Source organism: Prosopis cineraria, unplaced genomic scaffold, assembly GCF_029017545.1.
Source record: "Prosopis cineraria cultivar Desert tree isolate PC_DT_omini unplaced genomic scaffold, ASM2901754v1 PC1, whole genome shotgun sequence".
Classification (NCBI taxonomy): Eukaryota; Viridiplantae; Streptophyta; class Magnoliopsida; order Fabales; family Fabaceae; genus Prosopis; species Prosopis cineraria.
This window is the reverse complement of record NW_026555332.1, coordinates 18,587,108-18,598,551: the sequence shown is the minus strand read 5'-3', so window position 1 is coordinate 18,598,551 and position 11,444 is coordinate 18,587,108. Positions and strand designations below refer to the sequence as shown.

Genomic DNA, 11,444 nt, shown 5'->3' with positions numbered 1-11,444 from the left:
TGAGTTATAAGTGAATTAAAAGTTGAAGGATTAAAAGATTAATTTTTCCTTATCATCATCATCATCATCATCATCATCATCATCATCATCATCATCATCATCATCATCATCATATTATTTTATGAAGTAAGAGAATGGATCATTGTCCAACGAGAATTAGGTTGGACGAATAAAATTTACAAATTTTTATGGGCCAAATTAATTTTTTCATGAGTTAACATGTTCTAATTCTAATTCTAATTATAAATGTAAATATATGGAGAATGACATTGAGTCCATTGTAAGGGAACCATTAACATTTTGGCCTCTTCAACTACCGATGACAATTAATAACAAAATGTTAACAAGGGCAAAATATTAAAATATAACTTGTAACACCCCTTCGCTTTTATTAGCGACCAACGTATTACTAACAGCATGTTCAATTTTTCTCCAAAAGTTTATTTGACTTTCCTTGGGAATGGATTTTTGTGTCCAAAAAATTGTTGTTTCTTCTTTTTTTTTTTGAGCAAAAAAAAAATTGTTGCTTCTTATAAAGGAATTTTTAGACAACGCTGAGGAAAACCAAACATGTGGTCTTTTTCAAGAGTGATTGTATTTCAGCCAATGTAATAATTATTGCATTTTGATTGGAAAAACGATAAATAAATCCTTTCAAAATGGATGAAGAACAAAATAGTACCATAAAATGAGATAATTCTATTAAAGTTTCTAGAGATTTAACTATCATAATTTTTTTTATAAAATTACATTTCTAACTCTACCAAATAATAGAAAGTGTGGCTGTTAAAGCCTATTAAAGCCTACATTAAAATTATTAACAATGAATGTAAAATTGTTAATATAAGAAGTGTAGTTTTGTTTTGTTTAATAAATACAAGAAGAAGAAGTGTAGTCATTATTGCATGACTAAACTAAATTTATGATCAATTGTATCATTAATATCTAAATGGAAGCTGTTGATATAAAAAATGCAAATAATACATACACTTATTATATTAACAATTTTACTCTCATTATAAAAATAACAACTCTATTTTTTATTTTTTATTTTTTATCCTAGGGTCATAATCATGTCATAATATCATCAAAAATTTTTATGTATTAACTCTTGGGCACTTCAAAATAATTACTTCATTTCATGATTGTTATTTATGATTTACATGTTTTATTAGATTTATTTGTCATTGTCACCGTTCTTTTCCTTTGGCATATTTTGACGCGGGACCGTGCGAGCTATAAAATATTATAATCTAGCTTGGTGGAAGTCTTCACTGGACTTCGGGGGCTAGATGACCAATTGCGAGTCATTGGGTCTTGTTTCGCGTTGAAGCACGCCCATGGAGAGTCCTGGGACAGATTACCTACCGATGGCCCACTATGTAAAGCAAATAAAAAACTTCACAAACTTAGATGACATCAACCTTCCACTCTCTTCTCCTCTATTGACATTTTGCCCCGTATCCATCCAATTACTCGGTTGCGACTCGGAATCGCTGTGATGGAATCATCTAGAGAGTAATCGAACTCCTTTTATCTAGTATGGGAAGCACTGAAGTGATTGAAGGAGAGCGCGTGGAGGATGTTGGATTGGAAGAGACTGTATATGTTGCAGTGGGGAAGAACATAGAGAAGAGCCAACAGCTTCTGCACTGGGCATTGGATAATTGTGCCAAAAAGAAGATATGCGTGCTTCATGTTCATCGGCCTGAGCGTATATATTCTTTGAGTGAGTCTTTGACTGGTTTATGACATCTTGCAAGTGGAGAGAAGGAGAATAGAATTTCGGGTCTTTCTTTCTGATTTTGTTTTTCTATATTGCTTGCGTGTTTTTGCTTTTCTACTCACCCAATGTTTGAGATGAATGAATTCTTGGATCACCGCTCAAATTAATGAAAACTACTGCTTTAGGTGAAATTTTCTTGCTGGCAAACGTTTTTTTTTTGGGCTTGTCTGTGTTATACCATGAAATGAGATTTCAATGTTGAGATGAGAATTCAACGTGTGACTCTTGGCTGGCTGCTAACTTGTATTTAAAAAAAAAAAAAAAAACTGCTGACTTGTGCCAGGTTTGAGACTCTGTTTTTCGGTTGGATTGTATGCCTGTTGGACCTTTTAATCCGTTTCTAAACACCTTGCTGATAAATAAAGGAATGAGCATTCATACCAAATCGGAATTTTGTGAAATAAATTATTTGATGTTGAATCTTAGTTCTCATCTCTACCTTCTCAAGGTTTTAAGAGAACAGTTTGCTTAGAATTTTTCTTAGGTGTTTGTTGAAATAAAAACGCGAGATGCATGGAAATCTTGAGGACAACTAAAAAGAACCAAAATAGTTCTATCAGAGAGTTGTTTTCCTCTTCCAAGTTCCAATAAATCAGCCGAGATTGATGTTACATAGAACATGAATGTTAGTTTTGCCATAGTGCACAACTCCCTTAAATACAAGGATGAAAAGGGGAAAAGGAATGATTTGAAAGAATTATTTTCAATTTGGTTTCAGCTTTTATTGCAAATTTTGGTATAGCTACTTTATATCTCACTCGTTTTGTTCTTGCCATTTTCCTTCCAGTTAACTTTGTGGCATGTAACTAACTTCTCCACATTTGTACCTGTGTACAGCAGATGCTAAACCCAACGGGATTGAACCAGAAGGAAATAAAATAAAGGCATTCCAGGAACAGGAAAGGCAACAAGTGCATGAACTTTTAGATCAATATCTTCTCACTCTTACCCTGGAAGGGGTAATATACTTCATTAGTGATACTTTCATTTTGACCAACAAATTAGAGGCTATTCCAGTACCGATTATGTGGTTTAGTTGTAATAACTACATGGTCTATTATTAAGCCAATTAGTTGTGATTTTTTCAAAGCATTAACTCAGCATTCAAGCTCAAATGTTCAATCTTGAAATTGCCCATTCTATTTATCAACGCATCATTGTAGATTCTTGTTTACACTTTAACATATATCTCTAGGTAGAGGCCAATAAAATGTTGATTGAAATGGATAGTATTGAGAAAGGAATTGAACATGCCATTGCTCAGCACAATATCAGATGGCTTGTCATGGGAGCTGCAGGAGAAGGATATCAGTCAGGGTACAGTTGTGAATACCTTTTCTTTTAGCTTTATTTATTTTAATGTTCTCATATTTTATAACAATACTTTGTGATGTGTAGGAATATTTTGGACTGATAGAAATTAGAGAGAGATAGGGGGAAAGATGAGAGAAGAACAGGAAGGTAGGTAGAAGCAGAGAGGAATGAGAGAGATTAAGGAGAAGGGATTGAGAGAATTTGAGGAACGTAAGGAATACTTTTGACTGATCACTAAGATAAAGATTACAACTCAAAAGACATTCCTTCCCAATGGCTATATTCTAACTAACCAACTATTTAAATGAAACACACGTAAGTGATAAAACTATAACTATAACTAACATGTCATAATTATAAATCTATGACAACACCCCATCAAAAAGATCCTTGTCCTCAAGGATCAGTGATTACAAATTGGGGAAATTTTTGCTGGAATTGATGCAAAACCATCCAAGGTGCTTCTTCATCTGGCAATTGCTTCCACTTGATCAAAATTTCAGTAACAATCCTCCTTCTTTTTTGACCAATTCTCTTCTATAAAATACATTCAGGCTTTAAAGCTGGTGGTATTTCTGGCCAATCAAGGGGAGGATGCCTTTACTTCACTTAGGGTCAGGACATAGCTTAATAGAGACATATAAAAGGTTGGATGTATTCTAGATTCAGGTGGCAATTCTAATTTGTAAGCCACTGCACCAACTCTGTCAATAACCTTGTAGGGACCAAAATATCGAGGAGCCAATTTTTGAATGCTTCTAGAGGCTGCAGAAATTTGCCTATATGGTTGTAGCTTGAGAAAAACCCACTGACCAATAGCAAACTCACGATCTGTTCTATGTGAATCAGCATTCTGTTTCGTCAAATTGGCTGCCCAATGAAGGTGATGCTTTAAAACATCCATTACAGCTTCTCTTGCTGAAAAAGACCAGTCTAAAACATCCAAAGCAAAACTATGAGGCAAATAAGGATAGTGAATAGGAGCTTTTTGACATACAAAAGTTCATGTGGTGTTGCTTTAGTAGCTGTATGAAATGTGGTGTTGTACCACCATTCAGCTTGGGAAATCCACTTTCTCCAATCCTTTGGTTGTTCCCAACACATGCATCTCAACTAAGTCTCCAAACATTTGTTTAAATCTTTTGATTGCCCATCTGTTTGCAGGTAATAGGCTGTAGAAAGTTGTTTGACCCCTAAAATCTGCAAATATTCTTTCCAAAAAGTACTCACAAAAATTGGGTCACGATCACTAATTATTTCAGCAGAAGCACCATGAAGTTTGTAAATATGATCCATAAAAAGCTGTGCTAAAGAAGCAGCATAATAAGGGTGATTAAGAGGTATAAAATGGGCATACTTACTCATTCTATCAATTAACACCCAAATTGTATCCTTACCATGAGATTTAGGGAGTCCTTCAATAAAATCTATAGTAATACCTTTCCAAACTTGACTTGGAATTGGAAGAGGTTACAACAGCCTAGGAGGAGCAATAGCCTCATATACTTACAATGAGCACATGTATCACATTGTTTGATAAAATCCATCACATCATTAATCAGTTTTTTCCACCAAAATAATGCCTTAATTTTGTGGTAAATGGCCTGAATTCCAGAATACCCTCCTTGAGGATTAGAGTGCAACCATTCTAAAATTTGCTGTCTCAAAATAGGATCATTTTCGATCACCAACTTTCCCTTCCTTCTCAACAATTCTCCATCCCAAGAAAAATGCCCCCAAATACCACTATTTTCTTGAGTTTTCTTATGAATTTTTGTAACCACAGCATCACTTCCCCAATTTCCCTTGATTTTGTCCAGTCATTCAGGAGGAGAAGTGTCTAAAACCATTTGCAGCATCATCTGTTGTTTGGGTATTCTAGAAAGAGCATCAACTATTGAATTATTATTCCCCTTCTTATATTGTATCTCATAATCAAACCCAGCTAATTTTGCAGCCCAAAACATCTAAAATGAAGTCTTTAACTTCTGTCCGAGCAAATATTTCAGGCTTAGTTGGTCATACCTGATTATAAATCGCTTCCTTTCAAGATATTGATGCCAATGAAGGACAGCTAACACCACAGCCATTAATTCTTTTTCATATATAGAAAGTTGCTGGTGTCTTTCAGCTAAACCTTTGCTAAAGTATGCAATTGGCTGCCCTTGCTGCATTAGAATAGCCCCCATGCCAAAACTACATGCATCTGCCTCGACAACAAATTCTTTAGTGAAATGAGGAAGAGAAAGGATAGGTGCTGATGTTAATACCTTCTTAAGATTGTTAAATGCTTCAAAAGCCAAATCTGACCATTTGAACCCATCCTTCTTAAGAAGACGAGTTAGTGGCTTTGCTAGAGCTTTATAGCCCTAGATAAACCTTCTATAGTATCTTGCCAATCCTAAAAATGCCCTGAGTTGCTTCATAGTCTTAGGTTTAGGCCATTCAGCAACTGCTAGAATTTTCTTCAGATCTGTCTTAACTGTTCCATTCCCAATTATATGACCCAAATACTCCACTTCAGTTGCTGCAAAAGAACACTTGCTCATCTTAACGTAATACCGATGCTTACTCAAAATGGAAAAGACTTCCTTGAGATGCTGCACATGGTCATCCAAATTAGCACTATAAATCTATATATCATCAACAAATACTAGCACAAACCTTCTCAAATAAGGGCGAAATATGCTATTCATGGCCCCTTGAAATGTAGCCAAGGCATTAGTTAAGCCAAATGACATAATCAGCCACTCATAGTGCCCACTACATGTTTTAAAAGCAGTTTTTATGACATCTTGAGGCAGCATCCTAATTTGGTGATAACTAGCTGTGGTTAGACTGAATACTTATTAATTGTATATATTATTATGAGTATATTTCGGGTAGATATCAGGGAGATAATTTAGTATTTATGTAGGAGATATTGTGCGATACCTAGATCTGATTCTAGCTCCATGATTCTCGGAGAGATAGTCGCACACTCACTTGTATATATCTGTATATTCGCTTTCGGTTCAGTGAAGCAGTTTTACACAGTAAATTGCTACATGGTATCAGAGCTGTCACCTGTGACTTTAGACGCAGAACAGCTCGACTCTGAAAGCATTGAGAACAAGTTGAACCTAACTTACACTCCATCAATGTCGAAGAGTGATGGGTCCTCAAAAAATGATCCGAGCAAGCCAGGCGGTGGTCTCTTTGGGTTGACTATCAACCACGAAGGATCAACGATGCATATCGTCACTGTCAAACTCAACGGAGCAAACTACCGCATGTGGGCTCAAGCTATGAAGCTAGCGATTGGAGGCAAGGGAAATATAGGCTTTATCGATGGCTGATCTAAAGTCCTTGATGAATTCGAGACGCAAGAAGCTCTGCGATGGCACACAGACAATGCATTGGTATCGTCGTGGCTTATAAACGCGATGATACCAGAAATTCAGCAAAGTTTCATGTTTCTTTCTTCTGCTCATGAAATCTGGAAGGCCACACGAGATTCATACTCTGATGGAAAAGACTTAGTGAGACTGTACGAGCTTAAAACAAAGACTTGGACACTCCAACAAGGAGATTGTGAGGTCACTGCGTTCTAGTTGGAACTAAACTCTGTGGCAAGAGCTGGATTTGATGACAGAGGTAGAATGGTCAAGTAGCACTGATGCTACTTGCTATAGAGAGCAAATTAAGAATGAACGTGTATTTCAATTCCTTGTTGGTTTCAACCAATCGTTGGATGACGTAAGGGGACGAATTCTGGGTCGTACACCACTCCCATCAACAAGGGAAGTATTTTTTGAGGTTCGCTGTGAGGCAACTAAACGTGAGGTAATGCTCTCTGGAACTTTCCCTACTCCATCCACTCTTTTAGAGTCTGCCACACTTGTAAGCCAGAGTGGTAATACAACCCAAAGGAATCTGAAAGGGAAGGGCACGTGTGACCATTGCAAAAAGGTGGGTCATACTCGTGAGACTTGTTGGGACATCCATGGCAAACCAGCTGATTGGAAGCCACAGAAAGCAAAGGCTAAGGGGTACCAAACCTCTAATGACCCACCACCAAACAAATCAGATCCAATACCTCAAATGCCTCAAGTTGATAAGGAGCAACTAGGTAAGTTACTTGAGATGCTCAATATGCTTCAGAAGAATGATCAAGCCCAGAAATCAAATCATACTGCTTCTGTAGCCCGTAAAGGTAATAGTGCATTACTCACTACTACTAGCAACTTCAAGTGGATTGTGGATACTGGGGCAACAGATTATATGACCTTCGACTCCACGGTGTTTCACGCATATGTCCCTAGTGCTGGGAATGAGACAATTAGTATAGCTAATGGGTCTTTCGCAGCAATAGCAGGAACTGGGAGTGTAATTATTCTGATGTTATGAAATTAGAACATGTGTTACATGTGCCTTATCTAGCCTGCAATTTATTATCCATTAGTAAGCTAACGAAACAAGCAAGTTGTTGGGCTCATTTTTGCTGCACTCATGGTATTTTTGAGGACTTCTTATCGGGGAAGATGATTGGGAGTGCTAAGGAGCATAATGGCCTCTATTACCTCGACGAGTCAACCGTGAGTAACCTATGGTCTTGAATTCAGTGCAATATTGCATCTACATCTGAGGAAAAAGACTTTAAAGATCTTTTGTTATGGCATAGGAGAATGGGTCATCCAAATTTCCAATACTTATGTCGCTTATTTCTTGAATTTCAATCAAATAAAATTCCTTTTTTCCATTGTACTGATTGTGAATTGGCCAAGCATCAAAGATCTAGTTTCAAACCTGTGGAATATAAGTTGACCCATTCTTTTTCAATTATTCATAGTGATTTATGGGGTCTTACTCATATTCCTAATCGCTCTAACACAATGGTTTATCACCTTTATTGATGATCATACTAGAATGTGCTGGGTCTATCTGTTACGTGACAAGTCCTATGTCCCATTCGTGTTTTCTGAATTTTACACAATGATCAAAAATCAATTTGATACTACCATTCAAGTCCTTCATACCTATAATGGAACTGAGTATTTTAATCAATTAATGAATCTTTTCCTCAAAGAACACGGAATTGTTCATAAGAGTACATGCCCCAACACTCCCCAACAAAATGGTATAGCAGAGAGAAAAAACAAACACCTTTTGGAAGTTGCAAGGGCATTACTCTTCACCTATAATGTTCCCAAATATTTTTGGAGAGATGCTATTCTCACAGCAACTTATTTAATAAATCGTTTACCTAGCCGTGTTCTTTCCTATGTTTCACCTCTTGAAAAATTAAAAGAGTCCCATTCCATAGCCCATCTTGACACCAATCTCCCTCTTAAAATCTTTGGCTGTACCTCTTTTGTTCACTCATTTTTCTCACAAATTGGAACCAAAAGCTGTGAAGTGTATTTTTCTGGGCTATGCATCAACTCAAAAAGGTTATAAATGCTTTGATCCTCATACCCGATGCCTGTACATTAGTAAGGATGTCACGTTTGTCGAAACTGAACCTTTCTAACCAAAAGCCTCAATTCAGGGGGAGAGGGTGAGTGACATGAATGACTTTCAGCTTTTGGATACCATTTCTGAAATTCCTGAATCTCTTCCAGCATCAGAAAGAACACTTACAGCACCAGAAAACTCCCTTCCAGAACTAACAGATCCTAATTTCCTTGTCCAAAAACCCACCGAGCCTAGGATCCAACCTTCTAAGCCAGAAACTGGAGTGAAAAGTCTCTCAGAGAATAATAAAAATGCAGGTAGTGCACTGGAGAAGACACCAGCAGTTTACTCTGGAAAAATGTGGAGGAATAAAGAAACTATTATGCCTGAAGCACAACCAGAATCTAAGCCAATAGAGGTTCCTGGAGCTGAGATTGAGGGAAGTGAGAGACCCCTATGTGAACGTGGAGGCGGTGAAGTTGAAGAACCTGGTGATATAGACCTGCCTATAGCCTTCAGAAAACAACCCAGAACCTGCACACAACATCCTATTCAAAGATTTGTAAGTTATCATACTTTATCTCCCCAGTATCATGCCTTTGTAACTAATCTTGATAAGGTGAGGGTTCCTAAAGATATATGAGGCACTCAGTATACCAGAATGGAAGAATGCTGTGATGGAGGAGATGAATGCCTTAAAACGAAATGGCACTTGGGAGATAGTAGAGCTACCTCAAGGGAAGAAAGTTGTGGGATGCAAGTGGGTGTTTACCCCTAAATATGATGCTGCAGGTAACCTGGACAGGCTGAAAGCACGATTAGTGGCAAGGGGATTTACTCAGACCTATGGTTTGGATTGCAAAGAAACATTTGCGCCTGTAGCCAAACTTAACAACATCAGAATTTTGATTTCTGTGGCTGTAAACATGGATTGGCAGCTGCACCTATTGGATATTAAAAATGCTTTCCTGAATGGTGATCTAAAAGAAGAAGTGTTCATGACATTGCCCCCAGGTTTTGATGAAGGAAAACCCAACAAAGTGTGTAGATTGAAAAAATCTTTGTATGATTTAAAGCAATCACCTCGGGCTTGGTTTGATAGATTTTTAAAGGTTTTGAGATTTGAAGGGTATAAGTAGGGGTTATCTGATCATACCATGTTTGTGAAGTCTGAGGATGGAAAAAGGTGCATGATAATTGTATATGTTGACGATATCATCATTACAGGTGATCACGAAGAGGAAGTAACCAAAATAAAGGAGGCTCTAAGTCAAGAATTTGAAGTGAACGATTTGGGCAACTTAAAATGTTTCTTGAGCATGGAAGTTGCGAGATCACAGCGCGGGATTTATGTATCCCAAAGAAAGTATATCTTGGATCTATTGACTGAGACAAGCATGCTGGGGTGCAAACCAGTAGATATACCCATTATAGTAAAAAGGAAGAAAAAGGAACAAAAGAAAGATATAGAGGAAGAAAAAGATGAATTAGAAGAAGAGCCGGATCAGGAAGGAAATGAACCAATAGACAAAGAAAGATATCAAAGATTAGTGGGGAGGTTAATCTATCTCTCACACACTCGGCCAGATATAGCTTTTGCTATAAGCGTTACAAGCCAGTACATGTGTGATCTGAGAAAGAGGCACATGGAAGCTGTATATAGAATTTTGAAGTACTTGAAGGGAACGGCTGGAAAGGGGTTATTATTCAAGAAACAAAACCTGCGGTCTATTGAGATCTATACAGATGCGGACTGGGGAGGAGCAGACCAAGATAAAAGGTCAACATCAGGATATTGCTCATTCATATGAGGCAACCTTGTTACATGGAAAAGTAAAAAACAAAGAGTAGTCTCAAGAAGTAGTGCAGAATCAGAATTGAGAGCCTTAGCTCAGGGCATCACTGAAATATTATGGGTAAGATGTGTCTTGGAGGAAATACAGATCCAAGTAGAGTTTCCATTAAGACTCTTCTGTGATAACAAAGCAGCAATTAGCATGGCATTAAACCCAATTCAACATGAACGATCTAAGAACGTGGAGATTGACAGAGATTTCATAAGAGAAAAGGTTGAAGAAGGAGTTGTGTGCCTCATCTACTTACTGACTAGACTCCAAGTTGCTGATGTGTTAACCAAGGGTCTACATAAGCCATTATTTGATAATTGTATGCGCAAATTGGATATGATTAATATCTATACTCCAACTTGAGGGGGAGTGTGGTCAGATCGAATACTTATTAATTGTATATATTATTATGAGTATATTTCGGGTAGATATTAGGGAGATAATTTAGTATTTATGTAGGAGATATTGTGCGATACCCAGATCTGATTCTAGCTCCATGATTCTCGGAGAGATAGTTGCACACTCACTTGCATATATCTGTATATTCTCTTTCGGTTCAATGAAACAGTTTTACACAGTAAATTGCTACACTAGCCCTTAGGTCTAATTTTGTAAAACATTTTGCAGCATTGAACTTATCGAAGAGGTCTTCTACCAAAGGGATGGGGTATTGATTCTTTGCTGTTTCTTATTTAATTCCCTATAATCTATACGCATCCTCCAAGTTCCATCCTTCTTCTTGACTAAGACTATAGGAGCAGAAAATGAGCTAGAACTTTCTTGTATTAACTCCCTTGCAATAATTCCGCCACTAAGCCCTCAAATGACATCTTTTTTAGATGAGGGGTATCTATAAGGTTTTAACTTATAGGATTAGTGCTCTCTTGAAGGACAATAGAATGATTGTGCCTTTCACAGAAAGGTGGTAACCCTTTGGGTGTTTTAAAGAGATCAGAAAACTCTTGTAAAGTAGAAGAAATCACTTCTGGAACTTTTGAGCAAGTTTGTACAAAAAAACTCTCTATCCTTTCCTATTACTTTGTTATTAATTGTAGCAAAAA

The 11,444-nt window shown here is 37.2% G+C and overlaps 1 protein-coding gene across 5 annotated transcripts in view; it reads left to right on the top strand.

The window, feature by feature from the left end:
- Positions 1-1,306: 1,306 nt before the first annotated feature.
- The window catches only part of LOC129304798 (U-box domain-containing protein 32-like), a 70,622-nt gene continuing 60,484 nt past the window's right edge, over positions 1,307-11,444 (top strand). For 2 of the 5 annotated variants that reach the window (XM_054944632.1, XM_054944623.1), the window contains exons 1-2: positions 2,627-2,745; positions 2,982-3,103. In XM_054944632.1, the coding sequence (XP_054800607.1) occupies positions 3,037-3,103 (67 nt within the window). In that variant the 5' untranslated portion in view covers positions 2,627-2,745; positions 2,982-3,036. Of the gene's footprint in view, positions 1,730-2,623; positions 2,746-2,981; positions 3,104-11,444 lie in introns of those variants that run through there. The other 3 variants (XM_054944600.1, XM_054944608.1, XM_054944616.1) reach the window with 3 other exon arrangements.